This window comes from Tupaia chinensis, unplaced genomic scaffold (genome assembly GCF_000334495.1).
Source record: "Tupaia chinensis unplaced genomic scaffold, TupChi_1.0 Scaffold000682_1, whole genome shotgun sequence".
NCBI lineage: Eukaryota > Metazoa > Chordata > Mammalia > Scandentia > Tupaiidae > Tupaia > Tupaia belangeri.
Window position 1 is genome coordinate 5,269,274 of NW_006160205.1, and position 13,896 is coordinate 5,283,169.

Here is a 13,896-nt window from a genome sequence, read left to right on the forward strand (position 1 = left end):
TTAATGTACTTGGCCTATTAACTTTGTTTCTAATTGAGACTCATCCGAATGGGACAGTATGTGTGTGATATGTGTCAGTGAGTCCAACTGGTACCGTGAGTATCGACTCACTAAAACCCGACATCTAATAGCTGAACAAAGCATAAGTTTCTCGTGCTCCCTGTAGCTCTATGGGCAGCAGTTTCTTAGAAATTAACATCAGCAAGGAAACAGTTCTTTTTCCCCTCCTCTGTAATTCACATCACATCACTTAGGCCAGTTCAGATGGTTCAGCAAGAAGATTTTGAAGACATTTAATATCTCCCTGGGAGAAGAACAGGCCTACTCTTATGTTCTTTGCTCTAGGAAAACCTGATCCCTAGTAAATGGCCTCTGTAAGTCTGACTTGCAGACAGTGAACAGTGCAGTTCTAGGACTGTGAAATTGTCTAGGCTTGCCATTGTTAACCATGACCTGTGCTTTCTAACAGTAATGCAATTTCCTAAATTTAAGAGAATGGCGCAAATTTTGATATAGTGCCAGAGATGGCTTCAATCGCAATCAAACAGCGCTATAATAAAGTTCATTGAGATTGCCCAATAATGTACACCCTTAAGGGGCAAGCAGGAAATTTTCTCTGTATTTTGCAAAAGTACATTGCAGCAAAAGAGTGATTGTCACACCAATCAGGCTGTTAAAACTTGATTCATGGACTTGCCAGAAGAAAAAAAAAAACCTAAACTATCCTTCTCATCAATGTTTATTTGCTTTTTTGTGGGGAGAGAATAAGGTATTTAGAGCTATTTAACTCAATATCCTTACCTGGGGTATTTACACTCAGAGTCCTTGAGAACATACCCATTTGCTGGTGCAGGGCACTGCGGGCCTTGGGATTTCTGCTTCAGCTCTCAGTGAGTTCCCAGAGGAGGGCTGATCTGCTGTGATGGAAACTCAGGACACAAGGTGGCACAGCAGAACTTCCTTCTTCCTGCCGCGTGAGGCAGCTAGCTGTGAGGAGAGCGGAGCCTCGCAGCTCTCCAATAAATCAAGAAGCAGACCAAGGATCAAGAGCTGTTAAATAGTCACTGCAGCGATGATGGTGATAAAAAGAAAGGCCAAACAGCCCCTCCCTTCTGCCTCATCAGCTTTTCCTGCAGCCCTCAAAATATAAACTCACTTCATACGCTCTGCGCGTTCACATATTCATTCAAAAGACGGCTTTTGAACTCTCTAAGGACCAGGCACTCTCCTAGAGCTAGGGATAGACTGCTACGATAGACAGATTCCCCAAATTAGGGACAATAAACAGCTAAACAATAACAATACAAATAATAAATGAACCAATAAGGTAATTTTAGAGAGCTTATGAAAACAAAGCTGGGCTCTGTGAATCAAGGGTGACATATGAGGGTCACTTCACATCTGCTGATGGCCTCGAGCTCCAGATGGCTTTTTTAAATAAGTGGCCACTAGATTCCTGAGTGATGAGAAGAAGCCAGCCCCACATAGATCTGCAGACATAGTGCGCTGGGTAGAGAGAGCAGCCGGCAGAAATGCCCAGAGAACTGAAAGGAAGTAGTTCCGATCAGAGTGTGCCAGCCTGGCTGGGGCATATGGACAAAGGGAAGAGTTGGCGGGTCAGATCACAGAGCGTGGTGGCACATGGAAAGGGTTTGCATGTCATTGAAATTATATTGAGATGCCTTGGGGATATGTAGCCGAGAGACCATATACCATAAAACTTAACTTAGGATGAAGATATGTTCTGATACACCCATCATAAAATTAAAAATCATAAATCGAACTATCATGAAGTCAGGAGCATCTGTAATCTGATTTATGCTTTAGAAAGTTGTCTCTGGCCTCCATGTGGGTAATTGATTAGAGGGGAATAGAGAATAAAACAAAGGGACCAGTTTTTAGGTTCTTTTGGTCATTTAGGCAAGAAAAAGCAGTGGTGGTAGAGATGGCTGGACATAAATTGATTTAGGATACATTTTGGAGACATAGGTGGTAGGAGAGAGAAAGGAGCTTCAACAAGGGCCTTGGATTGCAGGAATTTGATGTTCCGTAAAGATAAAATGCAGTGTATTCTCCTGGATCTCTTCTTGGTCCCCTGCCTAACTTAAACTGCTAAAAATACACAGGATAAGAATCAACCTAAAATCAGTAATGCCGAAGAAAAGGGTCCTTGCATGTACTTTTTAACCTAGAAGCTTCTCAACACCAATTATAATGATAGATTTCCCTCCAGGGCCAGTGGCCTTAAAATAAGGACCCACACAGCATTGTGTTTTTCCAATACAGAAAAAGAATTCTTATCAGGTTTTTATTCAGTGAGCTATTTTGAGCTGTTATTTCATAATCCCCCCATACAGCCTATGTAAGTCATACTTCGAAACATAAGGAACTGCCATGGACCTTTCAGGCCACCATAGTCTCCCACCTATTAGGGAAACTTCTGAATTAGCTATTGATAAAGGAGTAAGTAGTATAACCAACCTTTAAGCATTTGCACAAAAATCAATTCAAATTTGAAATATAGGTAGTAGAAACATCTATCTGTCAGTCTCGCAATTAAAGAGTCTTCCTCAAAGATAGAAGCATTTCTAGACAGAGGCAAGACCCTACTCCTAAACACCATAATTATAAATATTTCCAAGCTAAGTAGTTAGGGAGTTTTCCTATAACCATGTAAAAAACTAGCTAAATCCACCCTTAATAAGTAGACCTCGGTAGGAATATTTCCTGGAGAAGAAAGATTGACCTCTTGGCACATCTTGACAAATTAGTGGTCTTTTTAAGTTAATCATTCTTTCTCTTGGATTCTCTGGAGAGGAGATGCCATAATTCACTCTACTTCTGACTCACTCCATTTTTTCCCTATCCCCAGTTTAAAAAAAAAAACATCCTATTATTGGATAGTGTCAGGACACATTTGCAAACTAGAGAAAGCCCCTTTCCATTTTTGAAACCATTTCTTAAGGCTTGGTGTTAGTTCTGTAGCTTTTGAAAACGTGCTTCTTTGCTCCAAATTAGACTGAGCTTGTATTTTTGGTCTGTCTAGCCTTCAATGGTCAATGAACAGGTACTTTATCTTAAAGCAAAATATCAGAGATATGTTGAGAAATTTATTGACTATGTATAGACTCCCATTCTATATTTATCTAGATAAAAGAAATTGTCTTCCTACTTCATGTCACAGTTATGGGTCCATGTTACCTTCACCTATTGACCTACAAGTTGTTGATGATAAGTCCATGTTCTCCATGAAGCGGTATGAAAAATTTTCTGTGAGTGTATTTTGTATGTACAACTATAGTGTTGATCCCTTTATAGTGAGCTATAATTTTAAATGTTTAAGCACCTTTGAATGAGACTGTACAGTTTAGTATTTAAAAGCAAAAGCTTGGAATTAGAGCAACTCTTCTGAGCTATTCACCTGGCAGGATGACTTTGGCCATGTAATTTATCAACAGTGTTCTAGTTTTTTCCATCTGTAAAATAAGAATAATATTGGTACTTTACTCAGAAAGCAGTTGAGAACAATCAGTGTGATCAAAGACATGCTCTTAATATTTATTATTTTTTTAATCAGCCCCTGCTTTTAAAGACTTATGTTGTTGTTGCGGTTGTTATTTTAATAGAAATGAGGGGGAAAACTATGCTTTCAATCCCTCAAGGTATATTTCACATGTTTTTGAGTCAACAGCAACAGGGCCCTTTGTGTCATTTCAATGGCACCTCTTCTGAAGTGACCATATATTTCTCAGGAACTGCATGAAGGCAATTCATCTGTCTTACCTAGGTTTCTGAGCAGCCAGAGGTATTAATGACTTGGGTCTTTCCTCACCTGTGCCAGTTCAAGCCTTAGGACTATGAGGTGAAAGGTTCTGTAAACCATTAGCAATCACCAGCCTGGCAAGCCATTTATTTCTGCTAGGGACATATTTATTAGGCTATATGTACTGTGTAATTGAAGCAGACTTCTTCGTAGCTATAAAACCTGTACAACTATATTCTTAATCTTCTTCACAGAATGCCAACTGACACGGTATTGGAAGCTACTTATTCCAGACATCCGAAGTCCAGCCATCCCTCTAAATTATGATGGTCACAGTATTTCATAATGACCATTATTAGGTCCCTGAAGAAAAAAAGTCTTCATCTTTTTGGAGACATTAGGTTTGATGCTCCTGTTCTTGGCAGCTAGTATCAGGGTTGATGAAGGTATTTGGCCAGAGGAAGAAGGAAAAAAAGAAAAAGCAAACATATCCAAACTGAAATCCTGTTTAAAATTTTGTTTTATAGATTCAATTTTGTGATCTATAGTGATTTTAAGATCCTTCATTGAAAATGTGCTCCTGGCCTTGTTTAAACTTGGTCTTGAGATTACGCTGGCCTTGACATAGTTTTTAAAAAAAGCAAAACTTAAAAGTCATCATCATTATTCAGTCAAGTATCAGTCCCTGTATGCCGTTGTCACCCCTCCCCTGCCCCATGTGATTGAATGCTGGTGCCCCTTCAATGTTCAGCCCAGCCTTTCTGCCCTTTCTTCATATTGGATTAGATTTTTTTCCCTCTGCCTAAGAGCAATACTAGCTTTCTTTTTAATAGTGCTAATAGCTTTCTTTTTCTCATGGACTTAGCACTCACCACTTGGAATTACAACTGCTACTTTGCTACTTTCTCTTTTTGAATATACTGTGAACTCTTTCAGGGCAGGGGCCGTGTCCAAAATGCCTTTATCTCTTCAAGAGTATCTTCCTAGGCATATGGCAGAGCTCAAGAAAGCTTGCATGTGTAATAAGCACATGGCTGGTTCTTTCTCCTAATTCAGATCTTGGTTCAAGTACTGGCTCTTCAAGAAGGATTTGCTTGACCACCCGTATAAAGTAGCCGTGTGCCCAGCACAGCCTGTTTTATTAACCTGTTTCATTTTCATCATGGAAGTTGCCATCCTCTGAAGTTTGCTAAGTTGCTTATTCCCGGTTCCCCACAGAATGTAAGCACCTTGATCACAGGACCTTATAGTTCTTATTCATTTTTTTATCTCACACCAGATCCTGGCACACAGTAGACCCTCAGAATAGTTTGATTAAATGAATGATGAATTTTCCCTATTCTCCTTCCAGCCCTGAATGGAAAAGTTAGGACTTGCTGTACCTTTCTCTTCCTATTTTCTGGATTATCCTTAGCACCGTATCTATAAGCATGGGTCAGTTTGTATTTATTTCATGGGGTACATACTCTGTATCAAAGAAAACAGTGGAGAAATTAGTTGGCAGGGAGTGGTTGCGTGTGGTCCTTCTGAACGGGTTAATGGCGATTCATGGTAATTGTTTTGAGCCACTGGTTTGCAGTCAAGCAGTTTATCAGTTCTGATTGTCCAGGGAAGTCACAGATTCTCACTTCTTCCCTGCACCGCTCAGTGTATCTCAGTGATCTCTTACTGATTTAATTCATCATCCCACTACTCCCACAGATCGAGCATTACTAGAAGGCACATTTTTCACACTGTAGCACTTTTGTGGATAAATGTTCATGTTCTGATATGTTCTTTAATGCAGTTTCTCTCTTGATCAATGCTTTTTAGATCCGTCCTTTAGATCTTTCCAAGAAAGGAGAAAAGAGCACTGAAACTTTTTCCTTTTTGCTAATCCTTCTCATTTTCCCCTCTATTTGTGGCTCTTAACGAAGACGAAAACTTAGCGGAAGTGAGCTGTGCCCGAAGAATTGTTTCGAACATCATTGCCGTGTGCTTAGACAAGGATGATTTAACCTGAAGACCATAGACTCCAGTCAGAGGGGCTTCTCAGGGTCACTGGTGAAGATTTCAGGGAGTCCCTGAAATTAATGCAAAATTGCGTGCTTTTACACAGCTTTGCTTGAGAGAGGCTCTCATGACTTCTTATTCCATTTTCATTGAAGGCTGTGACCCAGTAATTTAATAGAGAAGACACTGACTGGGAATGGCACCGCTTGAGCCGAGAGGGACCTAGAACAAACTCTAGTTGTTTTTTTTAATTTAGCACTGCACCAAGGCCAGTCAGTACATTGCACTGGATATTGGCTGCAATGCAAAATAGTGCCTGTTTTCAATTGTAGCTACCTTATATGTAAAGTTGAGAAAATTTGGAAAATACTGAAAATCAGAAAATGAAATAGCCACTAATTAAAATGTTCATAAATAGTACTTTAATGTATTTTCTTCTAGTCTTTGGATATATGATATATGTGTAAATATATAGATATATATATATGTATATATATGTGTGTATATATATATATGTATATGTTGTAAATATATATGTATGTATATATAAAAATGTCTTTTTATTTTTTTGAGAGGTTTTTGCTATACGGTACGTACGCTTGCCAGAAAGACAGAGAAAGAGAGACAGAAAACTAGAAATCACTCCCTGGGGGGATGACCACTCTGCAATCCCTTCTCCTCCATTCTTCTCTCGGGATCTTGGGCATGTACGTACACCTGCCTGGCGGGAGTTTAAGCCACCAGGGCCAGGATTTGAACCGTACTCGACTGTGTGGGAGTCCAGAGACATAGCCATTACGCCAACTGCTGGTCCCAAAAATGTCTATATTTTAGCAAGAGTTTTATACATCATGTGCACTTTTTACCTTACTGTTCATGCCTTATATTATTAGTATTTTCTCCCATCACTAAATGTTCTTCATTGTATTCATTTTTAATGGATTTATCATTTTTCACTTTATTAATTGACCTGTTGCTCAGTCCTCTGTTCTCAAAAGTTTTGGTTATTTATTTTTGTCTTCTTTAAATTATTTCTGGGTTGAACATGTTTTTATATTAATATTTTCCAAGTCTCTCTGATTATTTTCTTAGAACCAACTCCTCATGATGAGTTTACTGAATTGGAGTTAGCTGTAATGGGTCCCACAGGTGGTGTGTTGGTTAAGGCATCGGACTCCCACATGACCAACTATGGTTCAAGTTCTGGATCCAGCAGCTTGAAAATCGTGCTGGGGTCGTGTGCATGTGCCCAAAATCCTGAGAGGAGAATGGAGAAGAAGGGATTGTGGTGTGACCATTTCTTCCCAGGGGATGATTTCTCACTTTCCCTCTCTTAGTCTTTCTCATTCTCTCTCCAGTGCATGTTACATGCCCTATGGCAAAACCCTCAGAGAGAGAGAGAGAGAGAGAGAGAGAGAGAGGAAAAGTTAGCTATACATTTAGGTCCTGCATTTAGGATTATGAATGGGTAGATTTCAGAATAACAGAAAAAGCTAGTGAGGTCTGAGGTAAAAATGTGCTCAAGGGACCAGCAGTTAGCGTAATGGCTATGTCACTGGACTCCCATGTAGTTGACCGCAGTTCAAGTCCCAGATCTGGTGGCCTAAACTCATACTGGGCGCGTGTGCATGCGTGCCCAAGATCGCGAGAGGAGAATGGAGGAGAAGGGATTGCGGTATGGCCATCCCTCCTGGGGAGGGATTTCTCTCTTTCTATCTCTGTCTCTCTCTGTCTGGCGAGCGCACGTGCCCTACAGTGAAATACCACTTTCTAAAAAAAAAAAAAAATGTGCTCAAGAGTACTCCTGGCCTCTTTGGTGTCTAAGACTAACCTCTGGCCAAAGATATCAGAGTCCTGAGGGGCTGTCAATAGTCTCAGAACTCACCCACTCTCTCTTTCAGTGTATTTCCAGTTCCCTGTTCCTCATACATTGTATTACCTGATTCAACTCTAGTACAGTTTTTAGAACAACATTTTGCTTTGCAAACTGTAAAGAATCCCATGTGTTCGGTGACATACGGATTAGTGACACAGCATTTTGTTAGCTTAGGAGGAAACCAAAAGGTTTTATTAAAATGCTCTAGAGACCAAATACAAAGGGGAATGAATACTACAATGAAGAATATTTAAATTGACGACATAGTACATTCCTCTTATTTGTAGATCCACTTTGTATGTAACAGAGACTCTAGGATTCACCCTTCGAAGCCCTTTGCACAATTTTTCTTGGTTCTTTCATTTAGTGAGGTTGGCTGGCATTCTCATTTCCTTTAAACCTGGGGGAAATTAAGTCCAGAGAAGTTCAATCTCTTTCCCAGCAACTCAGATTTTGTTCCTCTCCGGGCTAAAATGGCAGTGTTTGGCTTTAGCTTGGCTTTCCTTATTGATAGTCCTGCTAGCGATCTACTTCTTCCCTATGTCCATTTAGTCAGTAGGACAAGCTCAAGTCTCCATCTAACTAGGGAACTTACAAATAGATGTGTATACTTTCATCTCGGGAAAAAGTTAGCAACTCTTGGAGGATGTAGAGGTCAGTGATGTCTCCAGAGATTTGAAAGTGTAATTAAATGTTCTGAAATTCACTGCGTTTGTCTTACCCAACAAGGCAGCATAAACTTTTGTTATTGTACTATCTGTGTATATGTATGCGTGTACTCATAACTAAGTAAAGCTTTTGTTATTATAGAAGATACTAAAATAATCTTCTAGTTTTTATTTCAAAATGAGTATATATTCTGCCATATCATTCTTTTTTCCATAGAAGTTATTTGTGAGCATACAGCCATTCTACAATTTTGCCAGGAATCTCATGCTACCATTCAGTTTTGTGAGAACTTACTTGGTAGCATAGTTTATGGCCTTGATAGATAAAGTGAGGCAGATTCCTTCTCCTCACATAAATTGGTCAGACCCCAGTCACTAGCTGAGAATTTGCCATCTGTCTTTTCAGAAAGAACACCTTTTTGTAGGGAACTTTAGAAATTCAGCTTCCAAACTTTTCTTGCTTGTATAGATCTCACTTAAGTCTCCCATTTTGGACATCCACTTGCCCATAAAAGATTTTGTTTGTTTCATCTCTTAGCAGTAGCATGGGCTTCTAGGCTCCAAGAGCAGATGGTGCCACCCATGAACTTTTTCTTTTGCCTCTTCAAAAACTATCCCATCCTTGCCCTGAACGGACCAGAGGAGTCCCTTAAGACAGATGCTCTTTCTGCCCATATGCCTCACATGTACCATGTGACCTAAGTAACAGAACACAAACTTTCCTGCTGCTGGGTACACAAAGTGTGTGTTTTTCCTAAGGAAAAGCTCAGACGTGACGTAAAACGTGAGAGGGCACAGTTTCCTATAACCCGTTCAGTACGAATGGCTTGCAGTCCCTCTAGCTGGACAAAAGCTAGATCCTATGATTTCAGGTCTTAGAGAATTCTGCCAAACACTGACCTTTTGGGTGTTTTCCATTAGGTCTCCAGCTGTTTTCAATCCATCTAAATAGTTTTGGCTAAAAAATAAATTATAAATTGTAATAAGGAGGTTTGTTCCAGCATTCATATTTATTAGATTTTAAGTTTTAATGACCATATGGGCCTAAAACAAATCTTTGATTTCTTTTTTAAATAGCAGTGAGGTAGAGTCTCTTGATTTTGACTATTTAAATATTAATTTGTGGTCATAACCCACTTTTGGCTCCTGTAAAAGGTATGGCTTTTTTAAAGGGAGGTTTCCATCAAATAGCAAAGAGGAGCAGATGCAACTTTAAATTAAAAAAAAAAGATTTTTCATATTTGTTGTAAAATACAACTTGTGTCAGTTGAGCTGGGACCTTTTGGAATGTTCCATGAACTTCTTCTGTAAGGAAATGAGACTCTGGTTGATTTTGTATAGTTAATGGTGGAAGGACTATTCATTCATTTTTATTTATTTTTAAGTTAATATTTGATTACCGCAGTGGGATGTGAATATGGTATTTTTTTAGGTTTTTGCCGTAGTATGCAGGCATTTGCCAGAGAGATGGAGAGAAGGAAAGTGAGAAATCATCCCCATCCCACCCGCCCCCTACCCTGACCCCGGGGGGATGGCCACACCACAATCCCTTTTCCTCCATTCTCTTCTCAGGATTTTGGGCACACATGCACATACTCCTGTATGTTTTCATGCCCATGGGTTCAGGACTCAAACCATGGTTAGCCACATCAGAGTCCACCACACAACCTGCTGATTCAGATACAGTACTTTTATAAAATGATTTTAAATAAGGCTAAATTTTCCTCAGATTAGTCTCCTTTATCTCTGCCCCTCTTGTGCCCCACCGAAAATATCCCTCGTATTGTTTTGATGAGAACTATCATGGATAGTAAATGCTGTGTGTGTGTGTCTGAGTGTGTAGAACACCTGTCTGCTATTGTACCTGCCTTTCTGCAGGGTGCTGTCTTCATCCAACATTGTGTTTTGAAGACCACTCATGTGTTACCTGTAGAGAGAACTCATTCCTTTTAACCTAACCTCTATGCTGATAGGTTGGTCACCTCTCAGTTAATGTGGCAATAGAACTTCCAGTTACTTTGACTTTTCCTTTGTACCAACCGTGCTACAAGGGACATCCTCATGAATGCACCTTTGGATATAGGTGCAAATGTTTCTCTGTAACAGTATTAAAACTGCCTGGGGGCCAGCAGTTGGCTTAATGGTTACATCACTGGACTCCCGCACAGTTGAATACAGTCCCAATCCCTGACCTGCTGGCTTAAAACTCACTCTGGCCATGTGTACATGCGTGCCCAAGATCTCGAGAGGGGAATGGAGGAGAAGGGATTGTGGCTGGCCCCCTCGCCCCGCTGGGGGTGGGTGGTGATTTTTCACTTTCTGACTCTCTGGCAAGCGCACATGTCCAATAGCAAAAATCCCTCTCTTAAAAACAAACACACAAAACCTGCCTGTTATTTTATGTATGAAGCTCTTAAGAGCCAGGGAATTTAAGATTGGCCAATGTCTTATACATGATTCTCAGGGTTTGGACTGAAACCATTTTCCCCGACCCTCATCTCTGCAGATATGTTTTTCTACACAAAAATACATCTTGACTTTTCTGACGGTCCAGTAGATACTTGACAAGTTTTTGTTAAGGTCATTGAGATCCTGGTGGAGGCAAATACAGTAACTATGGTGAAACCTTTGCTTATTCCATTTAACTAAGAATATCTGAACTTGGGGAACATGTGAATGTTAAGATGCAATATTACATCATTTTGAAGTGCGTAGAGTGATCCACATTAATATAACTTAAAAATCCCTTAAGCAAATCACATTAATGACCAATGAAAGCACCTTTTACTGTGTTTTTAAGCATAAAGACAGTGCCAGTTTGTGGGCACAGTGGTGACACAACTGGACCCAAATGGGTGGGTCCTTGGTTCCTAACAGGACCTCTCTGTGCGTGCCGGGCAAGCATGTGTGGGCCTGTGATCCAGGCGAGGCAGAACTGGAGTGGATTGCGGTGTGGAAACCCTGTTGAAAGTGCCTGTCTCTTGGTCTCTCTTCTTGCTCATAAAAAAAAGAGACTTTTTTTTTAAAAAAAAGGAAATAACATGTCAAAATTGTTCAATATGTTATTATCTACAGGTGGAGTAACTGTCCTACAATCTTTTTTATATATAAATATGCTTTGGGAATTATTTTTCTCCAGTTATAGCAAGATAACCTTCATCACTTCTTTACTGAATGATAAAAATTAGCCGAGCAGGGTGAAGAGGTGGACATGGGAGTAACTAGTTTGCCAGGAACGAGGATTTTAAAGCTTTTCTCTTATTTCATTCTCTTCACAATCTTGTGATGGGAGTCTTAGATTTTCTATTTCATAAGTGGAGAAACGGAGGCATAGAGAGCTCTAAAGCAACTCGCTAAAGTTGTCTGATTCGAAAGAGTCATATTCTTTCTACTGATACCATAGTTTCCTAAAGTGTGGCCCTCTGACTTCTTGCCTCACACTCCCTGGAAGAGTTGTTCATTTGAAATATTCCTGGGCCCCTGTAAGGAGGCCCGGGGGCTCTGCATTTCTGACACGCTGCTGAGAATACATTATGCCCTCCGAAGTCTCAGAGCCAGTCTGCCAAGCTGTGGTGACCTCGTTCTGGTGATGTGAGAAGTCTTGCCAAAGTGCCTCCCTGTCTCTTAGGACTGTTAATTCTTATCATGCCTGACTTGCAGGGGACGTATAGGCAGTGCCATCTGGGTGGCTTCCTCCTTACTTCCTCACTCCTATTGCCTGGTATTACTTGCTCCCAAGTTAGGAAGGCTCATGATTTGACGCACAGGAATCCTTTTAAAAGACAGGTTGCAATAAACCACCAGATCTCAAATGTATCATTTGCACTTTGTCCTCATGGCATCTGCATTTTGCATTCTACCCCCTGCTGTACCAAACTGATAAACAGAGGCTGTAGTGGCAGCTTGCAGAAACTATCACTTTTGAAACACCAGTATATGCTTTGTTTTCCTTTTCACCTCACTTTCCCACACTCCCCTGGTGGTAGATTTCCCCTAAGTCTGCCCCTGATTGCTGCTGGCTTTCCTGAAGTGCGGAGATCACCTTTCCCTTCCAGCCCTCCCACTAAGGACAGAGTTTTGGGAGCGCCAGCTAGGTTCAGGAGCCCTTCTGCCTCCTCTGCCTTTCTCTTTCTTTAGTAGTATCTTTTTTTCTCAGCTCTGTAAAAATTTTTTTGTTCACTCCCAAACGGCATGCTTTCCCCTCCAGGGGCTAGTCCAGGCTCCAACCCTTTCCAAGAAGCTCAATAGGAAGTTGCCGGATGACTGACAGGCTTCGAGATGTGCTGATAATCGGGAGGACAGCCTAGACCTGGATTTGTGTTCATATATTATCCTTCTGCACTGGCAAGAGAGCATCCGTCTTTGTTTTGGTGTTGAGCTCATCCAAATAAAGAAGGCATTTCCTCTTCAGAAAGGCAGAGAAACGGAGAAAGAAAAGAAAAAAAAGACCAAAAAAATTTAATTTTAACCATGTACTGCTTTGAAACTAAATATATGCCCCTTCCTCTGTCCTGATTGGTCCACTTCGATTGACAAGTGGATCGTGTGGAAAGGAAATATCCGGGACTTAATTGTAAGTTAAGTCTCTCTTAATCCAGAAGAGCATTTGAGATTCTGTCCAAGTGTTCAATTTCCCAGGCCGCTGAGGTCTGTGAATTTCTTTTCCCAGCCTCCAGGCTGCTGCAGTACAAGTCAGCATAGCTAATGCAGATAGATCTCCTGCCTCTCGCTCTCCTCCTCCCTCTGCTTTGATTCGATATGAACAGCCTGGTAACTCCGATGCTGGGGAGAAATCTGACATAACTCTGCAGATGGCTAGGTTGCCATGAAACACCTGGGGATTGTTCTTTAAGGAAAAGGTAACATTTATATGCTAATGATTTCTTTCCCCCTCCCCTCCTTGTTGCATTATTTTCCAGGGCTGCCAGTTCCCAAGAAGAGCCCAAAGTCGGTAAGGACTTGTCAGTTACTTGGGGCTTGTTGCGGGGAGGGCCGGAGTGGGGGTGGTGGGGAGGGTACATTGTCTGGCTTCACTTCACTAAATGTGTTTTAGAGTGGATGGGCAAGCAGGAGCCAAGGCTCATTTTATTAAGTTCTGGAGATCTGTTTGGTATAGAAGGTATTTGGGCTTGTCTTTAACTGTGATTTGTGAGCAGGCTGCAGGAGCCAGGATAAAGAATGTATATTTGGAATCTTTACACAAATGCCTCACAACTCTCCTTCAGATGGATGAGTGTCCTAGCTGTTTTAACTTGCTACAAATGCTATTGTTTCCTTTGGAAACAGGGAGGGAATCTCCACCTGCTCCCTGAAAGCTTTGCTCTCAACTGGTGTCCCTAGCCATTCACATGGCACCCCCTTCTCTCCCGGAGCTTCCTTATGCACTGGATGATGAATTATTTAAGAAACGAAGAGCCTGTGGGTTTAAGAAAGAATTGCTCTGCCCCATATATGTGTCCATGCCCAGGTGGAACTGTGTGCACTGCCCCATTACAGAGAAGAAGTCGTTTCCTTGCTCTGGCTATGTCCTTTGTTGTTTTGCTAGCTTTAGCAGCATTACGCTGCAGGTATAGGATTCTTAAAAAAAAAAAAAAAAA

The 13,896-nt window shown here is 40.9% G+C and overlaps 1 protein-coding gene across 17 annotated transcripts in view; it reads left to right on the forward strand.

Moving 5' to 3' along the window:
* MAGI1 (membrane associated guanylate kinase, WW and PDZ domain containing 1) overlaps positions 1-13,896 on the forward strand; it is a 794,937-nt gene that overhangs the window by 732,175 nt on the left and 48,866 nt on the right. For all 17 annotated transcript variants that reach the window (XM_006160376.2, XM_027776543.1, XM_027776544.1 and 14 more), the window contains one exon: positions 13,219-13,250. In XM_006160376.2, the coding sequence (XP_006160438.1) occupies positions 13,219-13,250 (32 nt within the window). The remainder of the gene's footprint in view (positions 1-13,218; positions 13,251-13,896) is intronic.